The 24,970-nt window shown below is 48.3% G+C and overlaps 1 protein-coding gene across 2 annotated transcripts in view; it reads left to right on the forward strand.

Moving 5' to 3' along the window:
* Positions 1 to 24,970, forward strand: part of RNF43 (ring finger protein 43) — a 66,182-nt gene that overhangs the window by 37,489 nt on the left and 3,723 nt on the right. For both annotated transcript variants that reach the window (XM_074388096.1, XM_010339733.3), the window contains 7 exons: positions 10,170 to 10,292; positions 18,450 to 18,524; positions 18,644 to 18,775; positions 19,385 to 19,489; positions 20,882 to 21,043; positions 21,576 to 21,678; positions 22,344 to 23,699. In XM_074388096.1, the coding sequence (XP_074244197.1) occupies positions 10,170 to 10,292; positions 18,450 to 18,524; positions 18,644 to 18,775; positions 19,385 to 19,489; positions 20,882 to 21,043; positions 21,576 to 21,678; positions 22,344 to 23,699 (2,056 nt within the window). The remainder of the gene's footprint in view (positions 1 to 10,169; positions 10,293 to 18,449; positions 18,525 to 18,643; positions 18,776 to 19,384; positions 19,490 to 20,881; positions 21,044 to 21,575; positions 21,679 to 22,343; positions 23,700 to 24,970) is intronic.

A 24,970-nucleotide genomic window follows, 5' to 3' on the forward strand; every position in this document is an offset into this window, starting at 1 on the left:
TTGTTAAGAATGATTCAAGTTTGAAAATTCTCTAAATGGGGACTCTGAAGCTTTCCACCATGATTCCAGGCATTTATTACAGTACTCACCTAATGTTTGTCATACACAGAACACCATCCCAGGGTGCGTACCTGGAGGCATTGTGACCGAGTAGACAGGGGACTGGGGGCCTCAACCTCCTTTAACCAGGTGTTAGCTAGCTTAACTAACTTAACTAGGTGGGCAATCTGTAACTTGAGTCTTGCTTTCTTCATCTGTAAAAGGCAAATTTTGAAAGTCCATTATGGGTGCGAACTAGGCTCAACTGTTAGCAATTCACATCTCTTTTATGAACTACATGGCAACTGGATTCAAATCAAATTTTATCCTTTCTTTCACCAAACACTAAGGGCCTGTGATATGCAGAGCCCCAAACTGGCGTTTCAGTGAGCTCAGTTTTTCCCTCAGATTTTGCCACCCTGCTTCCTATTAGATCCTGGAACATCATTTCAGTTCTATCTTGTCAGATTTCTTGCTCACCAGCACCCCTGTGCCCCAAGGGAGGTTTCCTGAATCAAGTGAGAAATCATGGAGGCCTCTTCAGCCATCCCCTGCTAGTGCCCACTCCCATCAGATGGCCCAAGGTTATGCTTCTCTCTCCCCACCAACATTTTATTTTGTAGCTTAAAAACTTACACGATGAAGCAGGAATACATCTTGCTGGTAAAATAGTTTTTAAAAGGCAGACAGCGCACCTGTAATCCCAGCACTTTGGGAGACTGAGGGGGCGGATCACTTGAGCCCAGGAGTTCAAGGCCATGGGCAATATGGTGAAACCTTGTCTCTTAGCCAGGCTGGTGAGGCACGCCTGTAGTCCCAGCACTTTGGGAGGCTGAGGCAGGAGGATTGCTTGAGCACAGGAGGTTGAGGCTGCAGTGAACTGAGACTGTGCCACCACACTCCAGCTTGGGTGACAGAGCAAGACCATGTCTCAAAAATAAAATAAATAGATAAACTCCTCTTGACAATTCCCCAGCCTCCTAACTTGATTCGTGGAAACTCAGTTATCCCAAAGAGATAGTGACAAGTTTATGTAAGGTTTCAAAAGAGGTCTGAGATTCCCAAATCTAAGCCTGAACGATCACCATTAGGATCTAACCTGTAGATGTGAGCTTCACTCACACATTGGCTAGGTGACCAAGCTGGGCCTCAGGGCAGGGCTATTCTGGTCCCAGGATCCAGAAGCAGCAACTTCAGGTCAATCTGTTTTTCTTTTCCCACCCCTCTATCTGCAGGAGCTTTACTTTATGATGCCAGCGTGTCCTCCTACCTGAGATAAAAGTTCAGGTAATGGAGTTTGCGCAGGAAAGGATGATTGTAAAGGACGGTGCGCAGGAAAGGGTGATTGTAAAATCTGAAAAGAGGAAATGGGGAGAAGGATGCCTTTGATGCCTGGCCAGTGTTCCTGTTTACAAAGGCAAAATTGTAGCAAGCAGTAAAGTTACCTGTCCAAGGCCTGGGTGAAGGTCTGTACATGGAATCAGAGAACTAAGAGATGATTGCAGCAGAGCTGGGGGAAGGAGGGTGCCTGGGAAACAGGAGACAGTGAATTGCTTGCAGAAGGACACACCCAAAGAGGTGGAGATGCCATGGATAAGGGAAGACCAGCATTAAGTTCCAGACTCAGTTGAGCCCTGGAATGCCCTTTGTAAGGAGGTAATAAGATCACATGGCTTCCTTCATGAGAAGGAGGCAGACTGAGAACTGGAAGAGCTTGTTCAGTGGGGTTTGGAGGGCTGAGAACAGAAAGGAAGTGACTGTGGATAATGAGCTGCCCCAGACTGTACCTTGCAGAACACTAGCGTTTAGAGGTACTGTTGATTCCCAAAAGAGCAGAGGGTTGGAAAGGGCATTATTTCTTCCAGGAATAAGAAGGGACTTTATTATTACAGATGCAGTGATAAAAAACAGCTGCCACTAAGTGAGCACTTACTAAGTGTCAGGCTCTGTGCTAGGCACTTATAACCATTATCTCCAGTCTTCACGGAAGCATTTTTGTTTCCATTCCAAAGATGAACAATATAAGGCTCAGAAAGGTTAAGTAACATGCCCAAGGTCACACAGGTAAATGACGGGGTCAGAATTTGAACCTAGGTCTGTCTTAGGAGGGAGGGGGGAAAATCAGAACAAATAAGGAGGACAGAGGGAGAATAGACTCAGGAACACGAAATACACACCACCAAAGGACAGACAGTTCTCATGTCTTTACACAGGGGTATAAAATATATATGCAAAGCTGAATTCTGAGTCACAGTGACCTGACTCGTGCTTGAAAGCAAGTGCCTCTTAATTTGCCCCGCATGGTAGCCTGTGGGACAGGGGCATTCTAACTCCTGGCCTTTGAGAAAATCAGACTACCAATCCTCAACCTCACCAAGTTTCTGTGAGCCCTCCACAACCACACCCTTCTCAAATCAGGCAAGCTCATTTCTCCTGATCCTCCCTTTGTGTCATTGAGGGGACAGGTGGCCTAGTATAGAAATCATGTTTACATCTCCATGATTAGGAGACCTTGGATTCCAAGGAGACAGATGTATTTGCGTCTGTTTTCTCAAGAGCCCTCCTCCTGGCTGAAAATTCCCTGGAGCTTCCTGTGTTATATCCAAGGAATGCTGATGCTGTCTTGCTAGGTACTGAGCTGAGTTCTAGTTCAAAAGGCAATTTTTTTGTTTGCAATTTGAGAATACTTGAAAAGCTCTCATTGTAAAAGAGACAAACCATACAAAAGTATAATGAGTGTGGTTGTCATGCCACAGATATGACTGTACTAGAAAGATCATGTTACTTTATTTTTTTTATCAAATCTAACACCAAGGTCCTGTCCCATTAGGTGCGTAGACATTTGTTTTCTTTCTTTCTTTTTTTTTTTTAGAAAGAGAAAAAGGATAATAAGAAAAAGAATAAAGAAGAGGAAGAAAGAGAAAGAGGAAGAGGGAGAGAGAATAGGGGTATTGCTTTGCTGCCCGGGCTAGAATGCAGTCTAAATATGGGTATGCCTATAATTATCCTTAATAATGGAGACATGAAAGAAAATGAGGGAAGAGAATAACAAACAAGGAGCCAACCAACATTTCGTTTAAACTTCTAAGTTGATATGATGTGGTACTGATAAGAGTGTATATTTTGTGTAAAGTGGAGAGTTCTATAAATGTTAATTACGTTTACTTGTTCCAGATCTGAGTTCAAGTCCTGGATATCGTTGTTAATTTTCTGTCTCATTGATCTGTCTAATATTAATGTTGAAGTCTCCCACTATTATTGTGTGGGAGTCTAAGTCTCTTTATTAGTCTTGTATGTCTGCGTATTCCTGTATTGGGTGCGTGTATATTTAGGACCTTTAACTCTTCTTGTTGTTGCATTGATTCTTTTATCATTATATAATGTCCTTCTTTGCTACTTTTGATCTTTGTTGCTTTAAAGACTATTTTATCAGAGGCAAAAATTGTAACTTCTGCTTTTTATTTATTTATTTTTGCTCTCTGGTTAGTTGGTAAGTCTCTCTCCATCCTTTGTTTTGAGTCTTTGTGTATCCTTGAATGTGAGATGGGTCTGGATGCAGCATACCGATGGGATTTAGTTTTTTGTCCAAATTGCCTGTCTTTGAATTGGGGAATTTAGTCAATTTAATTTTAGAATTAATAATGATATATGTGAGTTTAATACTGCCATTTGCCCATTAGTTGATATAAATTCTTCATTATATTAATGTTCTTTACTTTTTGGTATTTTTTAGAAAGGCTGATACTGTTTGTTCCTTTCTATGTGTAGTGGTTCTTTCAGAAGCTCTTGTAAAGCAGGCCTGGTGGTGATGAAATCTCTGAGTGCTTGCTTGTTCACAAAAAACTTTATTTTTCCTTCACTTATGAAGCTTAGTTTGGCTGGATGTGAAATTCTGGGTTGAAAGTTCTTTTCTTTAAGGATGTTGAATATTGGTCCCCACTCTCTTCTGGCTTGTAGGGTTTCTGCTGAGAGATCTGCTGTAAGTCTGATAGGCTTCCCTTTGCGGGTAACCTGACCTTTCTCTCTGGCTGCCCTTAGTATTTTCTCCTTCATTTCAACCCTGGTGAATCTGACGATTATGTGCCTTGGAGTTGCTCTTCTTGAGGAATATCTTTGTGGTGTTCTCTGTATTACCTGGAGTTGAATATTATCCTGCCTTACTAGGTTGGGAAAATTTTCCTGAATAATATCCTGAAGCATATTTTCCAGCTTGGATTCATTCTCTTCGTCACATTCAGGTACACCTATCAAGCGTAGATTAGGTCTTTTCACATAGTCCCATATTTCTTGGAGACTTTGCTCATTCCTTTTTATCCTTTTTTCTCTAATCTTGTCTTCTAGTTTTATTTCATTAAGTTGGTCTTCGACCTCTGATATCCTTTCTTCTGCTTGGTCAATTCGGCTGTTAAAACTTGTGCATACTTCACGTAGTTCTCGTATTGTGTTTTTCAGCTCCATCAATTCACTTATTTTCCTCTCTAAATTTTGTATTCTTGTTGACATTTCGTCAAACCTTTTTTCAAAGTTCTTAGTTTCTTTAGATTGTGTTAGAACAAGTTCTTTTAATTCACAGAAGTTTCTTATCCACGTTTTGAAGCCTGCTTCTGTAATTGGAACACACTCGTTCTCCATCAAGCCTTGTTTCGTTGCTGATGAGGAACTGGGATCCCCTGCTGAGGGAGAGGCGTTCTGATCTTGGGTATTCTCAGCCTTTTTTGGCTGTTTTCTTCCCTTCGTTGTAGATTTATCCATCTGTGGTCTTTATAATTACCGTCTTTGTGATTGGGTTTCTGAGTGGACGTCCAACTTACTGATTCTCAGCGCCGAAATCTGAGCAACCCACTGTGCCGACTCAATCAGCGGCGTTAAGATTGATGGTGCTTTTCTGACTCTGCACCGAGAACCGACGCTCCGAGGCGCCGGCAAAACCGCCTCGCCGGTCACAAGAGTCGCGCTGGCGACCCGTGGGGCTCCTCCGCTGGGAATCTCCTGGTGCGTGAGCAACAAGAATTCATATGAAGGTGTGGCGTCCTCTCGTTCTTTGCGTTTTCACTGGGAGCTACATTCCCGAGCTGTTAGTGATCAGCCATCTTGGATCTCTCTCCCAGACATTTGTTTTCAAGGGCACTTCTCCTCACAGAGTAGCACAAATGTCCCAGGCTTTTATGAAAACGAAGATAACTAAGGGACCCCTCTGACATGTGTCCACGCTGGCCACCACAGATACGTTCCTTGTCCAAGCACAGGCATTCCCTGGAAATCCAGTCGGGCACATCATCTCTCCAAGGGGCCAGCCTCCCAGGTCTAGTGCTCTGTCCTCCTTCAGGGACCCACCCATTCTGGGGCACAGGCTGCAGCTTCCCACTGCTCAGCATGGCTCCACACCCCTCACACTGGCTCCAGACCCCTCCTTCTTGCCCTCCCGGTTATGAGACTTTGACTTCTCCCCTCACCCCATGCCCTTCTGCCTTCGGGACACTCACACTTCCACAGGGAGTTCAGTTTTTCTGCAAAAGCCAGGAAGGGAGGTCTTTAAACAACACTTGCTTTTGGTAAACGCCCCTGGAGCAAGGAAATAGAAGGTGAAGCCATCTTCTTAGAAGGGAAGGAGGGGGAAGACACAAAACCAAATATAAATAGCTGTCATTCTTTTTTGTTTTTCTACAACAGCAAGAAACAAACAACAAACAAACAAAACCCCTCAAATCTCACGTGTTATTCAAACCAAAACACCAAAGTGCCTCTTTACTACCCCTCTCCAGTTCCTCTCCCAGAGCAATCATTATCAGGATTTTGGTGTGTTCTGTCTTGTCTTCATAGTTAACTCTCATCAGTTATCTGGTTGTACACTTCCAATATTTCATCAACAAATATTGATTGAGTGCCCACAAAGTAACAGGCATTGAGGCTAGACTCAGTCATCCTCTGGGGAAGAGAGGGAAATAAGTGGACACTTACAGTACAGTGGGGTAAGTGGGTGATTAGGGAAATGCAGACAGAGCAGCAAGTGCCAAAGGTGTTTAGGGAAATGAAGCAAGTTATTATTTCTGGAGCATAGGTCGCCAGGCGGAAGAGATATGGAAAGGGAATGTTAAGCCATGAGGCAGGGCCCAGATCGGGCAGAGCCTTTTAAGCTGTGTTGAAGAGTACAGACTTTGTTTCAGGAGCTATGAGGAGCCTTGTTTTAAGTAGAAGAGTAACATGCTCAAGTTAGCATTTGAGACCACTTTGGCTGCAATACAGAGCACTGAACGGGATGAAGTAACCCTAGGTAGTAGGTTATGTCAGTAAATAGGGTTGGCAGTGATGGTGGCCTGCATTAGAAGAGCGACAGAATGGAAGAAAGAATAAGACGACTATTTAGGAGGTAGAGTTGTTAGAATTTGGCGATTGGATATTAGTGGTTGGAGTGGGGGTGAAGGAGATGGAGGCTGGGAGGGCAACATGTGGCTTGGGTGACAGAGGGATGGTGGTTCCAGTCCCTGAGACAGCAAACACTGGAGGAGCAGTTTGAGGGACAGAATGATTCCAGTCTCGGACATGCCAAGTTTGAGGTGTTCCATTTAAGACGATTAAGGTAGAAACTTCCAGGGGCGCTGTTAGACATAAGGGTCTGGAGCTCAAAAGAAGACTAAACTGAACATAAGTAATCACTGACCTCTGTGTGGACACCACGGCCATGGGATTGGCTGCGGTCACTCAGAGAAGGCATCAAGAGTGAAAAGAGAAGAAGGCCTAAGACAGAATCCCGGCGATTACCACCAACATTTTGGGGGCTTGTATTTGGGCCCTTACGCTTTAGTAAGATAAATTTTCTCAGAAATGAGTTAAGGGAACGTCCTGTGTTTTCAAAATAAAATGTACATTGTTCTTAATTTTTTTAAACCTTGTCCTATCACTACTATCCATTTTTCCCCTAATCTCTGCCACTTACTAGCTGTGTAATCTTGGGCGTGTTATTTAACCTTTTAGTGGCTCAGTTTCCTCATCTTTAAAATGGGGACAATAACAATTTCTACCTGATAGTGTTGTTAGGAGGATGAAAAGAGTTAATGTGCAAAACTACATAGAACCATCACTGGCCCACAGTATTTACCCAATAAATATAAACTGTGCCGTCCTAATCCTATCATTAGCATGGAGATGGAGGGTTCATGCTGTGTTCATTTGAAGCTCCATGGCTCCGAAAATGGAGTCCGACAGAGTTGAGTTCAAATCTTGTGTGACCTTGATTTCTCTCAGCCTCAAGCATCTCTTCTTTAAGGGGCTATCATAGGGGTAGTGGGGAGATGGAGATGGTTAATGGATATTAAAAAAAAAAAAATAGTTACAATGAATGAAAAAGACCTAGTATTTGATAGTACAACAGGGAGACTATAGTTAGCAATCATTTTATTTTAAGTTTAAAAATAACTAAAAGAGTATAATTGAGTTCTTTGTAATACAAAGGATTAATGCTTGAGGGGATGGATACTCCATTCTCCATGCTGTGATTATTATGCATTGCATGCCTGTGTCAAAACATCTCATGGATCCCATAAATATATACACCTACTATGTGCTCATAAAAATACATAATTATTTTTTAAAATGGCTATGATAACACCTACCTTATAGTGAAATAATGTCTAAAAGCCCTGTCACACAGGAGGCCTTTCCTGATGGTTAATTTCCTTCCATTCCTTCTTCACAGTTGTTAATTCAAAACCAGGCAAGTTTGGTAACTGACACCAGGTCATTTTTCTCCCCTTTTCTCCCTGCCTTCTCAGAGGTGTCCTACAACGCAGCACTGTGCTGCAGAGGCGGGTTCCCTGTTAAAACCTGGGGAAGAGCGCTGGTTAAGTATCTGCAGACACTCTGTAGGAACTTCTCCCTAATGACTTTCCCCTCTCCCGGGTGACCCTCTGGTCAGTGAGCAGCAGCTCAGAGTCATCAGGAGAAGGCTGGACCCTGTGGGGAGGGTGGAGAAGCAAGCAGAGCAGAGCCTTCTGTGGCTGCGATGTGTCCTTCCTCAGGCCAGGCCTTCATCTTCTGCTCTGGTGGAGCAGCTGCCTTCGGACACCCCACCACACCAGACTCTCCTCCACAGTCTTCAGAGAAATTGGTCTCCAGTGCAAATCTGTGGTCCCTGCTCTGTGGACTGACTCTTGTGGATCCTTCCAGCCTCCCTTCCGTGCCAGCCTCCCTTTTGTGCCAGCCTCCGAGGCAGGATCCTATCCTGCCTTCCCTTTCATGACGGACCTTACCACCCACAGTCTTCCTCAGTCTTGTGCCGGGCCTCTGTTCCTCGGTGCAGTGACTTCCTCTGCCAGGAATGTGCCTCCTCAACCCCGCTCCCTTTCGTTGGTCCCTGGGGTGAACACATACCTAGTTAGCCTTCAAGGAAGCTCTCCAGTCACCTCTTGTGAAAACTGCTCTGCTTCCCATACGTATTGCCAGCCGCCCCTCTTGGTGCCCTCCTATAGGCCCTTGCATCATAACATCACACTACAACGTATTTGCATGCTTGTCGTTTGAGCTACTTTAAGGCAAGGAGCCTCTCTTACTCATCATTAACTCCTCACTGCACTGGACAGAGCCTGACACCAAGGGGGCCTTCTGTGTTGGAAGAACAAAGAAACGAGTGGATGCATGGACAGACGGAGACACTAATGAAGCTTGTTGAGACAGGGGCTATAGCTGCACTCACGTGAGAACAACTTCATCCTCATTCCCCAGCCTTTTTCTGGGGGCAGGGGCACACAATAACCTTTCTCCCACACTAAACCTTGCTCACTACCAGACTAGTAGGCCTTAAACTCTGGGAGCAAGAATGGAACTCCCTCCTATCTCAGCACCCTCTGCCCAGAGATTTTGATTCAAGGCAAGGGACTGCATATTTTTTGAGAACCTACTATGTTCAAGGCACTGCAGTGATACAGTGATAGGAAATAGCCTGAAAGTGCTTCCAGAAACTGTGCTTTTAAATCCATCATTGACATTATCTTCATAAACATCTTTATAAATTCAAGATTCTCTCTGGATCCTCTGATGGTTCTTTCTGAAAGTCCTTCGGACTTCAACAGTAGTAGAGGGGGATGTGTGTGGGCACCTCTCCAATAAGACCTCTCTTCCTTGCCAGGATACATGGGGTTTCTGCTACATAGGAGTCCCTGGGCCATAGGATTATTCAGGGCCAAATAAATCATACTTTGTTCTCATTGCACTCTGACATTTTATTTGAGGAAAATTAGATTCAAATGGGTGTACAAATCGCCATGAACGAGAAGAGAGTTAGAGTAAGGTGGTCTCATCCCTTTGATGAGGAGACCCTCAGATTTCTGTTGGCACATTCCTCTTTATTCATTGTTCAGCACCAGCTGGGCTCAGAGGCACAAGGCCTTGGACAGGACCTGCCATATCCTCAGAGCAGATGGGCTGAGCCGGCTCCACCTCTACAGCGTCATTTCTGGGACCAGGGTGAGCTGTCAAGTCTTATGTTTTAGCCAAGCCTCATTGCAAGATAGTCTCACCTGGCACCATACTTGATCCCAGGATGGGCACAGGGCAGAAGCGAAAAAGGGCTAGTGAGAAGCAAGGCAGCGCCCAGTGAGAAGACCCAGCCTCCTGAGAAATGGGAATCTCCAAGGCAACAGCTGCCCGGGGGCATCCCGAGGAGGCGGGAGGCACCAGCAGCACCCAGCACTGCCCACGGGGATTCGGAAAGCACTGACATGGGCACACATGGATATCCTCTTAGCCTGGGGCTTAGGGACCAGGTAGGGGATCAGGAGGTAGAAAGGCTGGGGCCAGGAGAGGAGGCCTCTGTATCTGGCCAGTTTAGGTAAGTAGGATTGTTGGAGTTGAAGGTTGTTAGAGTTGCTTTGCAGCAAGCTCTTCATTTAGGCCCTCTCTAGGACACCCTCTCCCTCCCATCTGCCTCCACTACCTGTGTCCTTGGCCCCAGCATCACTGAAATGACAAACAGTAGTCACTAGCTTACTATGAGGCAATCTAATCATAAGGCCCACTCTTTTGTGGCACCAAGAGACCTGCCTTGTACCTCTCTAGAACAACATAGAGGTGCTTGGTTCTCACAGCTCACTCCTGCTGCCTAAAGCCTTCCTAACCCAAGTCTGTCTCTTCTGCAGTCCCACCCCCTGTACCTGTGCAATGCCAGTGATGACGACAATCTGGAGCCTGGATTCATCAGCATCGTCAAGCTGGAGAGTCCCCGACGGGCCCCCCGCCCCTGCCTGTCACTGGCCAGCAAGGTAGACTCACACTTCACCCTACACACACCTGGAACTTCACCCAGCTCTGGGCTGTGAGAAGACCCTGTGCTCTCTTGTCGCCACGTTTCCTAAGAGTGATGCACCTGATTCCCTCAAGTTTCCCTAACCCATGACTGGTCTGAGAGAAGTGTAAATTCACACCTCTGTTCTTTCTCCTCCAACTAGCACCAGCAGGACTTTTTGACCTTCATCCCGGCATGTTTCCCATCCCACCTCCTCATCATCACTTGGGAGTTCCTGAGTCCCTTCTCCTGCTCAGCACCACAGCAAAGAGGGGTCAATTGAAGGGCTTTTTCCATCTTTTAGAAATATACACTGGGCCAGGCACAGTGGCTCATGCCTGTGATCCCAGCATTTTGGGAGGCCGAGGTCGGTGTATCACAAGGTCAAGAGATCGAGACCATCCTGGTCAACATGGTGAAACCCTGTCTCTCCTAAAAATACAAAAATTACCTGGATGTGGTGGCACGTGCCTGTAGTCCCAGCTATTCAGGAGGCTGAGGCAGGTGAATCGCTTGAACCCAGGAGGCGGAGGTTGCAGTGAGCCAAGATTCCACTACTGCACTCCAGCCTGGTGACAGAGTGAGACTCCATCTCAAAAAAAAAGAAAAGAAAAGAAAGAAAAAAGAAATATACACTGAGCACTATGCAAGAACAGCAGAAATAGAAACCATTGCCCCACCCTTAGACAGTTCACACTTTTCCCTTGAGGTTGCAAACTAGTGGCCTACAAGCTGGGTTTGGCTTGCAGACACGTTGTATTTAACCCTCACAGTGACTTTTCAATGTGTAAATTAATTGCCACATTTAAAAATTAAAAATGTTTATATAAAAACTCAGATTTTCAGCTTCTCTAGAAGAAAGCCGAAAAGCACATGGCTATAGGCCATGGTTAGTAGGAGCTGGGCTGGGGCTGCCCACTTTCAACAGCTGTGGGCCTCTTTTTCGCTTTGCTCCACCCTGGCCTGCTACCTCACGGGGCCTCTAGACTTTTGCCTGTGACTCCTGCTTTAACTAACAATAGCAGTTACTGTTTTCTATGTGCTTACAATGTGCCACATGGACACGAGACAGATTCTTTGTATGTATTATTCACTTTTCAGGACAATCAGGAAAAGTAGGCATTATTATTCTCCATTTGACGTATGAGACAAGTGAAGATCAGAAAAATTAACTTGCTGGATGACACAATTAGGAAGGGGTGGAGCTGAGCTTTGAATCCAATACTTTGTTTCTCAAAACTAGGCTTAATCTATCTGTGGCCTCCCTGCTAGCTGGAAAACTGAATGTATATGTGGAGTGTAGTTAGATCGTTTGTGGCACACATGGGCATGCTCCCAAGGGTGGTGAGAGAGGAGAGTGACGCTCCCAACCTTTGTGCTAGCTTGCTGTCTCAGGGTCAGATCCCTTGTGGATCTCCTGGTCCTCTGGTCCTCCTGGGTGCAAGGAAACAACCTGGGTTCTTTTTTTTTGGAGGCAGAGTCTGGCTCTGTTGCCCAGGCTGGAGTGTAGTGACATGATTTTGGCTTACTGCAACCTTTGCCTCCCGGGTTCAAGCAATTCTCCTGCCTCAACCACCCAAGTAGCTGGGACTACAGGCACACGCTGCCACATCCAGCTAATTTTTTGTATTTTAGTAGAGATGGGGTTTCACCATGTTGCCCAGGCTGGTATGGAACTCCTGAACTCAGGCAATCTGCCTGCCTTGGCCTCCCAAAGTGCTGGGATTACAGGTGTGAACCATTGCACCTGGCCCAGCCTGAGTTCTTACCTTATCCTATGGCAGGCAGGGATGTGGGCAGGATTCTGAATGTGGGTGAAGATATCCACCTGGCCTGGCCATGCTGACGAGGAAGGGGACTCCAGAGGCGGTGGGAAGCAGGGGATCAGGACGCACTTGGAGGAGCTGGGAGTGCGGCATCTCTGCAAGGCTGTGAGCCTTTATGGCAGCAGAGTTGTTAGGCTGCAGCTGCCTGCCCTACTTCTGGATGTTTCATTTCCCTTACTTTATAAAATAGAGGCAAATGTCATTCATTTATTCATTTGGTAAACAAGTTCCCAGTGCCTGTACTGCATTAGATAGCAAGTGAGTGTGTGTGTGTGTGTGCGCGCGTGCACACACATGTGAGAGAGATGGGGAAGAAGAGTTCAGAGAAGCTTGGCTATTATTTTTTCTTCCTCCTCCTCCTTCTCCTTCTCTTTACCTGTTATAAAAGGAATTTATGCTTATCCCAGGTATTACAGAAAAGTGTAAGTAAGCGCATAGAAACATCTAGAATTCTGCCATACAGAGGTTCAACTCTTCTTTCATTTGTTAATTTATTTATCTTTAGAGATGAAGTCTCACTCTGTCACCTAGGCTGGAGTGCAGTGGCATGATCCTGGCTCACTGCAGCCTTGAACTCCTGGGCTCAAGTGATCCTCCTGCCCCAGCCTCCTGGGACTAGAGGTGTGCACCACTCTGCCCAGTTAATTTTTTAAAAATATTTATTTGTTAGAGATGGAGTCTTGCTTTGTTGCCCAGGCTAGTCTCGACCTCCTGGGCTCAAGCGATCCTCTTGCCTCAGCCTCCCAATGCACTGAGATTACAGGCATAAATCACTATGCCCAGCCAGATGTTCTTTTAAAACAATATGATTTCACAGATCTGTGAACACTTGGCAAAGTGTAAGGATGCTTCCACGTAGTAGGTTTGCTTCCTGCCTTCTGGAGGCCCATATTCCTGTAGGAGAGATGAAACATGTACAAAGACACTGTGAAGTAAGGAACATATATATGGCCAGGGCCCTTTGAGGTACTTAATTTTGTTGGGCCCTTCTTTCCATCACCATAACACAGGACTTTTTTTTTTCCCTACCCCCATGATTATCATGAGGATGAAAATAATGTATGTCAAGCAATTCTCCTGCCTCAGCCTCCCGAGTAGCTGGACGACAGGCGTGTGCCACCACACCCAGCTACTTTTTGTATTTTTAGTAGAGATGGGGTTTCACCATGTTGGCCAGGATGGTCTCGATCTCCTAACCTCATGATCCACCTGCCTTGGCCTCCCAATGTGCTGGGATTACAGGTATGAGCCACTGTACCCGTAATATGAGTCTTCGAGCTACTTCCAGTATTTCAGAAGTTCCAGAGGCTTACCTTAAGTACTTGGTTTTGTTTTGGTTGGAATTCTATTGTTGAACTGAACGTGTTAATACAAGTTAAAGGAAAATGAATTGTAAGTAATAAATTTAGTTAGTTTGGTAGAACATATTTTTTTCTTTTTTGAGACACAGTCTCGCTCCGTCCCCCAGGCTGGAGTGCAGTGGCTTGATCGTGGCTCCTTGCAATCTCTACCTCCCAGGTTCAAGCGATTTTCCTGCCTCAGCCTCCGGAGTAGCTGGGATTACCGTCATGCACCGCCACCCCTGTCTAATTTTTGTATTTTTAGTAGAGACAGTGTTTCACCATGTTGGCCAGGCTGGTCTCAATCTCCTGACCTCAAGTGATCTGCCTGCCTCAGCAGAGCTGCAGGGGATCAGTGGTTTCCTCCCAAAGTGCTGGGATTGGATTACAGGCATGAGCCACTGCACCTAGCTGAACATCTGTTTTTCTGAAAATGTGACTCATGACAGGTATAAGGGAAAGATGGGGTTTTAGGGGAGGAAAAGTTTGGAAACCACTGATCCCCTGCAGCTCTGCTTTGGCGTTTCCTGTTGGTGTCAATGGTGGTGTCACCAGTGACAAGAGTTGGGGGCTTTCAAGCCAGATAGCCCTGGCCTTGGAGCCTGGCTCCTCCACTGCCCCTCAGTGTGACCTGGACATTTTAGCTCACCTCTCTAAGCCTCTATTTCCTCATAGGGGAATAACGGACTTATATGTAGTTATGAGGATTTAATGAGACAGTACAGAGGGAAGCTTTTAGCCCCATGCCGAGTACATGGTAACCACTCAATAAATGATCGCAGTTATTACGGTCATCACCATGGGCATCATCATTCCATGCTTTTGTAGTTAACGAGGTTGGGTGTTTTTCCTTCCGTTTGTTATCTCTCTTATGCTTTTCTGAAACCTTCACCGTAATTCTTCTGGACGCTTCCATTCTTGTCACCACCCCACTACCCTCTCCACCCTCCATCCAGTTGCCCAGATTGGTTTCTGTTTCTTTATTAGCAGCTCCACAGCCATCCTGGTGATAAGCCTTATCACCTCACCCCTGAACTAGTACAGTGGCTTTTGCCTGCTAGAAGGAGCTAGATCTGGAGAGAAGCAGATGGGTGCAAGCCCTGCCTCTCTTACCATGGTGGCCACTACCTCGTAGTAAAGAACAGGCAGTCGGAAAGCTGAGGTCATGGGTGGAAATTCTGCCTCCACTGCTTCTCAGTTGGTGACCCTGGGCAAATTATTCAGGCGCTCTCAGCCTCAGTTTCCCAACTCATTGGGGCTGATGACTGTCTTATAGAGTTGTGAGGAGTAAACGAAATCACGTGGAAAACACATAGTAATAAAAGTTGATATAGGGACCGGGTGCTGTGGCTCACGCCTGTAATCCCAGCACTTTGGGAGGCTGAGGCAGGCAGATCTCGAAGTCAGGATTTTGAGACCAGCCTGGCCAACATGGTGAAACCCTGTCTCTACTAAAAATAAAAAAAAAAAACGAGCTGGGTGTGGTGGTGTGCACCTGTAGTCCTAGCTACTCGGAAGGCTGAGGCAGGAGAATCGCTTGAGTGTGGGAGGCGGAGGTTGCAGTGAGCTGAGATCATGCCACTGCACTCCAGCCTGGTGATAGCGCTTGGCCGGGCCTGGTAGCATACACCTGTCATCCCAGCTGCTTGGGAGGCTGAGGCAGGAGAATCTTTTGAACCTGAGAGGCGGAGATTGCCATCAGTCCAGATTGCGCCACCATACTCCAGCGTGGGCAACAGAGTGAGACTCTGTCTCAAAAAAAATTAATTTAAAAAAATTAATAAAAATAATAATAGTTGATATAATAAGAACTAACACTGAAGCAACACCATGTGCCAGGCACTGTTATAAATGCTTTGTGTGGATTCGTTTATGTAGTCCTCATTACAACCCTATGGATTAGGTCCTGTTATTATCCCAGTTTACAGAAAAAGAAAACAGACATAGAGTAGTGAAGTGACTTGCCCAAAGTCTCACAGCTAATCGTATCAGAGCCAGCATTCAACTCCAGGCAGTCTGGGCCCCAGATCTCAATAAAGGTTTATATTCCTTCTCCGCCCTTTCACCCCTAACTTTCAAGCCCAGAGGAATCCCACCTTTGCTACTGAATCTTTCCTTACCTGCCCAGCCGGCCCAGTAGGAGCGGAAACCCCTCCCTGGGGGCACGGCTTCAGTGGGTATGGTGTCTGTGCATGCTTTCAACATCATCTTCTGCTAAGTCCGGGTTTCAAGGGCGTGCCTGCTGGGTGGAGGGGAGAGGCTAAGGGTCCTTCCTGCCCCACCCCTACCTCAAAGTAAGCAGCCTCACTTTTATCTGCTTTGTATATTGAAGATTTGTGCCAGATTTTGTGTGTGTGTGTGTGTATTGGTGGAGGGGATGGTGGAGGGGAGAGGCTTCTGGAGTGAAAAAGGTTTGGAAACTTCTATTCCTTTGTGCTCTAGAATATTATCAGCACTGTAGTTTATGTATGTGCCTTGTCTCCACTGCTATATTATGAGCTGTTTTGGGCGGCCTGGCCTTCCCTGGCTTGGTGCTCCGGGAACAGTAAGGGCTTCATTTTTGATGAGTGGAAGATACGCAGGGACTCTTGTCTAGAGAGGAAAATCTAAGACCCAGAGAAATGCAGCAGCTGACCGTGAGTCCAGCAGGTGAGAGGCAGCATTGCAGCTCACTCTCATGGCTCTCTCTGTCATGGCTCCTGTTGCTAGAGGCTGTGGCAGCCTTGCCTGCTGCCCCTAGGGCTGGCCAACTCTGAAGCTTCCAAAGAGCTCTCTGGGTTCTTTCTAAAACCGCCTTCCTGTTGCGAGGGCCTGCCCATCCTCTCTCTGCTTTCCAGATTCCACTCCCCAGAAAAGTACTTTTTTTCCCTTTTGCCTCCCACTGACTTCCTTGGGGTCAGGTGGACAGGAGGCATAGATAGGCCTCGATTGGGCTGCTATATGTCTCCAGATGTTGCCTTTTATTCCTAGAATTCTGGACAGAGGGATCCACTGCCTGAAGGTCCTGTTTGTTTTCCCCTGTTGGCCAATGCTCTGGGCTCTTTGATCACTTTACAACTTTGTAATTATGGGCTGTAATGGGCTGGAGTGCTTGAATGTCACAGTAATTGCCTTCCACTGTTCCTACTCCAATTCTTCAGAGAGAGAGAGGGGTGGGGAAGTAACAAAATCTCCAAAGAAGAAAGTCTTTGCCCCTACTCGAGCTCTTCCAGGCCAAGGTGGGTCCAAGATCCTGTTCCAGGGATGTGAAAACTAAGGCCTGGGAATCTCAATTCTGTGACTACTGGGGTGACCTCTCCTGTCCCTTGGCCAAATCCTGGAATAAGAGATCACCAGTAGGGTTCCCCTACCAGGGATTCCGTTTCCCCTGGTACTTCTCCCATACCCTGGCTAGGAGGGTTCTGAAGACTGGAAAGTCTCTGCCTGCCTGGAGAAGCTTAGAGGGGGTGGACTTCCCGGGAGGAAGTGAGTAGGGAAGATGGAAGCCATGAACCTCTCAGCTTCTTCAGCAGTTCCATTCTGGAATTGACTGATCCTGTGAGTTTCCAGTCATTTAGCTTGGTAAGCCTGGGCCCTAGGAGAATTACCTTCCTGATCAAAATGAGCCCCCACCTGAGTGTTTCCTCTGCCGCTGTCTGGGGAGTGGAGAGCAGGGAGCTGGAGCAAGGAGCTGCTCCCAGCCTGCCTGGCAGGAGACCTGCCCTGACAGGCTCTCCCTGGGAAGACAGGCAGAGATCAAAGTGCTGAGCCTGCGAGTAAGTCCCAGCTGGCTCTTCTTGCTGCCACCACTACTTGCAGGAGGGTTAACTCCTTCACTGCCTGTGGGAAGACCCCAGAGACTTGGGGTGGGGTGGGGCTACCCAGGGATGTGAAATCACAGCCTGACGCCATTAGAAGATGAACCTTTGCCCTAGGGAAGAAGGCTGAGGGGTAGCTGTGCTGGGCCAGGAGGCCCCAGGCCAAGGCCAGGAGCAGCTCCTCACTGTGCCTGTTACTTGTTTGCCGTTGTGCCTCCCCCTCCCCCGACCTTTAGCTCTTATCTCCCTTTCCTTACTCCCCTCCCCGCCACCACCCACCCTGGATTCCTCCTTTTTGTTCTTCTTCTCACGCAGCTATCCGTTTTGCCTGCTTGGCTAGATTCTGCTTTCTCAAGCTCTTGGAGCCCTTGGTGAACAGGCACATGTGCACATTCACCATGTGGGACTAGAGTCCCTCCCCACTTTTGTCTCTCATGCCACCGTAAGGGAGAGGACGAAAGGATGAAGCACTGGACAGGGACTCCTGTAAGTCCTTGAACTAGAGCCAGAGAAAGACTTGGCAAAGTAGAGTGTGGCAAGGAGAGGGAGCCTATGAGATGGGCTGAGACTGAGGCTTTGTGATGGTGGCCCTTGGGTGAGAGCGCTGTCCCAGGCTCTCACACCTTTGCCTGAGCTGGGGAGATGCCCTGCAGGCAGGGCTGGGTCCTGAAAAGCCCAGCTCCATCCGAAGGAGAGCTCTGCTTCCCCAAAGCCCAGCTCTATCTGAAGGAGAATTCTGCTTCTCTGCTTTCCCCTCCTTCCTCTTTTTTCCTCCTAAAGGGGTGCAGGTCACTCCTGCTCTTTGTGCTCACACCTCTTAGTGAAGGCAGGCTGATTGTACCCCAAGGGCAAGGGCTGTGTCTTACTTGTCTTTAGCCCTAGAGCCAGGTCCACCACCTGGCACCCAGTAAACCTTCCTTAAGGGTTTGTTCCATTACAAAAAGAAATGCTAGATATTATCCTCTGAAGGCAGTGGGGACCTGAGTGAGCTCAGGAGGCAGAATAGGGGATCCTAGTCCCACTGATCCCCTGCATACATAGATGTGAGCGTGCAGAGGTGCAGTGTGGGCAAAATCCTAGGAAGGGACAGATGTGTGGGGATGAGGCTAGCCTGTGGGTGGGCTCTGTCCTTCCCTGAGCCTAGCCCAACCTCTGCTGTGTGCCTCTGCAGGCCCGGATGGCAGGTGAGCGAGGAGCCAGTGCTGTGCTCTTTGATATTACTGAAGATCGAGCTGCTGCTGAGCAGGTACCCAGGGACATTTGCGTGTTCAAGGAGGGGGCTGGATGGAGGAAGATAAAGCTCTCAGAGGGGAGGGAAGGGCAGGGAGAAGTCACAGCAGCCCTGTGGGCACCTTCCCCCTGTAGCTGCAGCAGCCGCTGGGGCTGACCTGGCCAGTAGTGTTGATCTGGGGTAATGATGCTGAGAAGCTGATGGAGTTTGTGTACAAGAACCGAAAGGCCCATGTGAGGATCGAGCTGAAGGAGTCCCCGGCCTGGGTAAGCACACAAGACCTCCAGACCTTGCCCTGCATTCACCCCCACTTTGTCCTGTGGCAACTCCCACCAAAAGCCCTTAGTCTCCTGGAGCTGAGAGAGATCCTAAAAATCCTCTAGTTCAACTTCATCCATCAGCTGTGTGCCACTGGGCAAGTTTCTCCCCGTCTTTGGGCCTCACCTGCAGAATGAACAGATCAGGACAAATGAGTTCTAAAGTTCCTTACAGCTCTGTGGCTTCATGGCATGGAATAGCAGAGACAGAGTGAAACCCTGGTCTCCTGATCCCTAATGCATGACCCCTGGTTGGGGCTTCTCTACTGGCCAAGAACCTCACCCAGCTGCGTACTGGCAAGAGACTCCCACCTTGCAGAGGGGTCCCTTTCTCTTTTTCCCCAAGCACATGGGTTTTGAGATAGTACTTTTCCCAGCTGGCATCTGGACAACCCTCTCTGAGTGCCCTTGAGCAGGGAAGGCCCACCTAATCCCACTTGCAGGTTCCTCCCCATCCCCTCCAGTTAGCCATGTGCCTCCTGAACCTACTGTGTGTCCTCTAGAATTGACCCAGCTCCTCCCTGAAGTATGACCTTTCCCTCTCTGCTCACTCCCCAGCCAGACTATGACGTGTGGATCCTTCTGACAGTGGTGGGCACCATCTTTGTGGTCATCCTGGCTTCGGTGCTGCGCATCAGGTGTCGCCCCCGCCAGAGTAGGCCGGTGAGCAGTGTGGGCTCTTTGCCGTGGTGAATGTGTGCACGTGTGTGGGTGGGTGGGGAGCAGGAGGGAGAACGTGAGGAAGGAAGGCACCTTTATACCCATGAAACTGTTTACATCAAAATACCCCAGCATCTGTCTTCGTTGATTTCCAGCAGCCTCTCCTCATATTATTCATTCAACAAATACACCAAGTTCTACTACATGTTGGGCACTGTTCCAGGTGCTGAGGGTAGTACAGTGAACAAAATGACAAAAACCCTCTACCCTCAAAGAGCTTTCATCCTAGAGGGAGAAAACAGACAATAAACACACTAAATAAATAAAGTCTATGATGTTTTAGATGGTGGCATGTACTATGGAGAAAAAATAATAATGCTGATAGCAAAGTCGGGAGGAAATACAAGGGAACAGGGTTAATTTTTAAAAGCAAGTCCCAGGAAGGCCACTTGCAGAAGATGGCATTGCAGCCAAGACCCTAAATGGGTGAGGGAGTGATGTGTGCAGGTGTCTGAGGAGAAAGGGATCCAGCGGAAAGAACAGCAAGGGCAAAGGCCTTGAGACAGCGTCTGAGGACCGGCATGAAGGCCGTGGCTGGAATAGAGAGAGTGAGATGGCAGAGTAGCCGGTGGGGGCCCAGTTATGGGTCATTTGTTTTTCCCTGTGGGTGAAACAGGAGCCACTGGAGTGTTGTGAGAGAAGGGGCGTCACAATCCGACTTATGTTTTAACATGATCACTCTTGCTGTTGCAATGAGAATAGACTACAAGGAGGTAAGGCTGGAAACGGAAGCCGGAAACGGAAGCCAGCTCAAAGCCTGTTGCAGGAATCCTGGTGACAGCAATGGTAGCTTGGATTAGGAAGGTGGCAGTTAAAATGGTGAGGAATAGTTAGGTTCTGGGTATATTTTGGAGACAAAGCCAACAGATTTAGTAATGGATTGTTTGTGGGGTGTGAGGGAGAGGACTCAAGGATGGCACCAAGATTTTTGGCCTGAGCAATTAAGAGAACGGAGTTGCCATTTGCTGTAATGGGGAAGACTGGGGGAAGCCAGGCATGTGGTTAGAGATTAGCCCATGGTTAATAGGACGGGGCATATAAGTGTGAAATGCCTATTAGATATCCAAGTTGAAATGTCAAGCAGCAGTGGGATAAAAAGTTTCTCTCATGAGTCATCCAAGGAAGAAAAGCTAATGGTATAAGCGAGTGGGTGGACTGGGAGGGCTTGACGTGCTTGGCAGAGCCACATATGAGCTCCAAAGAGATGACCTCCTGAGGACATTCAATTGGCCATGTGGTCTACCTGAGTGACTGCTAAACTGAGTCCAAGCTGGGGTCCAGCGAGGAGGGGAAAGGGAGCCCATGCCCCACTCTGAACCCCATTCCTCTTCCCAGGATCCACTTCAGCAGAGAACAGCCTGGGCCATCAGCCAGCTGGCCACCAGGAGGTACAAGGCCAGCTGCAGGCGGGCTCGAGGTAAGAGGCCAGACTCGGGGAGCAGCTGCAGCTCAGCCCCCGTGTGTGCCATCTGCCTGGAGGAGTTCTCTGAGGGGGAGGTAAGGCAGGTCTTATGGTTTACCTCCCTGACCAGATTGGGGAGATTGAAGCTGGGGCAGGGGTGGACAGGCTTAGGGCTGGGATGGGTACCCTGGCTACGTCTGTTTCCCATATATCCTGCATGAGGCAGAGATCAGGGACCAGCCTGAAGTTTGGTCACTTTTCTGGCCTTCCAGTGAAAGAGCACTATCGTTTGTTGAGAGTGTACCACGTGCCAGGCTGCAGTGGTGCTTTGGATGCATTATCTCATTTTAGACCCATGGCAGTGAAGGGTGGGGTTAGATTCATTTTTTATCTTCATTTTACAGCAGAAAACTGTCTGTTAAGAAACTTGCCCAAAGTCATGCAGCTAAGTGCAAAATCCAGGTCTACGTGATACAAAAGCTCATACCGTTCCTATTCTACTGTGAGGTCTTTTGCAAGTAGATAATAGCAAGAAGGAGAGGCCTAAGGGAGTCGGGGGATATCCTGATTCCTGGCAGTTCCTATGGCTCCAGAAACCTTTGGTTTGGACTCCCTCTTTCTCTGCAGGAACTACGGGTCATTTCCTGCCTCCATGAGTTCCATCGTAACTGCGTGGACCCCTGGTTACATCAGCATCGGACCTGCCCCCTCTGCATGTTCAACATCATAGGTAGGAGGTGGGCCAAGGGCTCCCCTGTGTGCAGGCGGATGGGTCTAGAATGTGACTCCCTTTGGGAAAGGGTTGAGCCTTGAAGCCAGGGAGAAAGCAGAACTGCTACCATAGTTGTATAGGTTGTGCACTGCGCCAGAGTGCCTCACTTGAGGGGAAGGGTCATTCACAATGTAGATATTTTTATTATTGTAAAAATTATTTGTGTTTCATGACAAGTTTGTTGATTCTAAATCTGGGTGATTTGTATGTTTATTATTCCAATTTTCTGGCAATAAAGTATCCTATTCTAACAAAATCAGCATGTTAAGATAATTTTCTAAAAGATGAAAGTGAAATGAATATCTTGAGGAAAGAGAACCTTTTTCTAAGGTACCCACAGGTGCCCTATGGGCTAGCAGTGGTCCTGGGTGAAAGAGCTCCAAATGGCTGATGGGAGAAGCAGGGATTGACATGCATAGTGGGCCTCCCTGGGCAGACAGGCTGACTGGAGGGAACGAGTAAGTCCCAGAGCACAGTCAGGTTAGGCAGGTCCTTGGTCCCCCAAACTCTGAGCTCACAGGCTATGCAGGGTCAAATAGATTAGCTACAGTCATATCTTTCTGAATGCATTCTCTATAGGTTTGTAGAGTTAAACATCTGTGCTCTTGGTTCCTTTTTTTCAGAGGGAGATTCATTTTCCCAGTCCCTAGGACCCTCTCGATCTTACCAAGAACCAGGTCGAAGACTCCACCTCATTCGCCAGCATCCTGGCCATGCCCACTACCACCTCCCTGCTGCCTACCTGTTGGGCCCTTCCCGGAGTACAGTGGCTCGGCCCCCACGACCTGGTCCCTTCCTGCCATCCCAGGAGACAGGCGTGGGCCCTCGGCATCACCGCCTCCCCAGAGCTGCACATACCTGGGCTCCAGGAGAGCAGCAGCCCCTGGCAGGGGCCCCACACCCCTATGCACAAGGCTGGGGACTGAGCCATCTCCAGTGCACCTCACAGCACCCTGCTGCTTGCCCAGTGCCCCTGCGCCGGGCCAGACCCCCTGACAGCAGTGGATCTGGAGAAAGCTATTGCACAGAACGCAGTGGGTACCTGGCAGATGGGCCAGCCAGTGACTCCAGCTCAGGGCCCTGTCATGGCTCTTCCAGTGACTCTGTGGTCAACTGCACGGACATCAGCCTACAGGGCATCCATGGCAGCAGCTCTACTTTCTGCAGCTCCCTGAGCAGTGATGTTGACCCCTTGGTGTACTGCAGCCCTGAAGGGGATCCCCAGCAGGTGGACATGCAGCCCAGTGTGGCCTCTCGGCCTCGTTCCTTAGATTCAGTGGTGCCCACAGGGGAAACCCAGGTTGCCAGCCATGTTCACTACCACCGCCACCGGCACCACCACTACAAAAAGCAGTTCCAGTGGCATGGCAGGAAGCCTGGCCCAGAAACTGGGGTCTCCCAGTCCAGGCCGCCTATTCCTCAGACACAGCCCCAGCTGGAGCCACCTTCTCCTGATCAGCAAGTCACCAGATCCAACTCAGTGGCCCCTTTGGGGCAGCTCTCTAACCCACAGAGGCCCAGGGCCCTCCCTGAGCCAGCCCCTGGCCCAGCTGAAGCCTCCAGCATCTGCCCCAGTACCAGCAGTCTTTTCAACTTGCAAAAAGCCAGCCTCTCTGCCCGACACCCACAGAGGAAACGGCGGGGAGGTCCCTCTGAGCCCACCCCTGCTTCTCGGCCCCAGGATGCAACTGTGCACCCAGCTTGCCAGATTTTTCCCCATTACAGCTCTAACCAGGCATATCCTTGGTCCCCAGAGGCACACCCCTTGATCTTTGGACCTTCAGGACTGGACAGGAGGCTGCTACCAGAAACCCCAGGCCCCTGTTACTCAAATTCACAGCCAGTGTGGTTGTGTCTGGCTCCTCGCCGGCCCCTGGAACCACATCCACCTGGGGAGGGGCCTTCTGAATGGAGTTCTAACACTGCAGAGGGCAGGCCGTGCCCTTATCCACACTGCCAGGTGCTGCCGGCCCAGCCGGGTGAGTTTTCAGGGGGGAGTGGGTGTGGTAGGGAGAGGAGACTAGAGCTGAATATTTCAGGACAAGTGAAGTCAGCCAACAAAGAGTTGATGGAAGCTGAGAAGGATAAAGCAGAAGCGATTTGAAAATACTTAACCATTGGGACAGCATAGCATGCTGGCTAGAGTGATGGAACACCCCAGCTCTAAAAGGTGCTACCCCTTTAGTTGGCAGATCACAGGGAGGGCCTAGGGAGGTGCTGGTGTGGCTGAGGCATCAGAAAGGCACTTGGAAGGCCGGCTGCGGTGGCTCATGCCTGTAGTCCCAGCTACTTGGGAGGCTGAGGCAGGAGAATCACGTGAACCTGGGAGGCGAAGGTTGTAGTGAGCTGAGGTGGTACCACTGCATCCCAGCCTGGGCAACAAAGCGAGACTCCCTCTCAAAAAAATAAAAAAAAAGGTACTTGGAGTGGTCTGGGGCAGCAGCTCACACTTAAATATTTCTATATTTTAATAACTGGTTTCATTCTACCAATGCTTACCGCTCAGTGTTAGTCCTAAATACAAAGAAGGCCGGCCAGGAAGTGTTCCTTGGGGAGAGCGTGATCTTATCATGGAAATAATTACAGATAACCGTAATACTAGACTATACAAGAAGAGATATGCGAGTAACGAGAGAAAAAGAGAGCGAGAGAGAGAAACCACAGATGGTTCCCAGCAGCCCTGTGGGCCTTAGGTTTTCTCTCTCCCGCTGTGGTAGAAGAACCAAGAGGCCTCCCCTTCCATACACCATTATTAATGAGACCAACCTCAATTTCTTGGGGATTCAGTGCATCCCTATATTACAGCAAGTGGTGATCATGTAAGTTCTCAACTTTAACATGGCATTTACTTGCCCACATACCCCTCTTCCCCATCCAGGACCTTCCACCTTCCACTCTTTCCCATCTTCCCCCATTGTATGGATGACACAGCTCTTTGTCTACAGCCATCACTAGGAGAACCCTTCTACCCTAGGAGGTGGCCCAAAGGTCCTGAAATATTTCTCAGTGTAGGAATTCTTCATGTAGGACGTGGAGCTGCTCTCATCCATTCATTCATTTATTCATTCATTTCCTCTCTCCTTCCCTCCTTTTTTTCCTTCTTTGACTATATGCCTGCTTTGTGCTAGGTTCCAGGCTAGGCTCTGAGGACATGGAACTTGCCATCCAGGAAATCCTGGTCCATGGGGAGAGAGCCACGTGCTGCAAGCTTGGCTATGTGTTTGTGATTCCATTCCGGCCCTATCGTGTG

The sequence above is a fragment of the Saimiri boliviensis genome, chromosome 17 (assembly GCF_048565385.1).
Source record: "Saimiri boliviensis isolate mSaiBol1 chromosome 17, mSaiBol1.pri, whole genome shotgun sequence".
Classification (NCBI taxonomy): Eukaryota; Metazoa; Chordata; class Mammalia; order Primates; family Cebidae; genus Saimiri; species Saimiri boliviensis.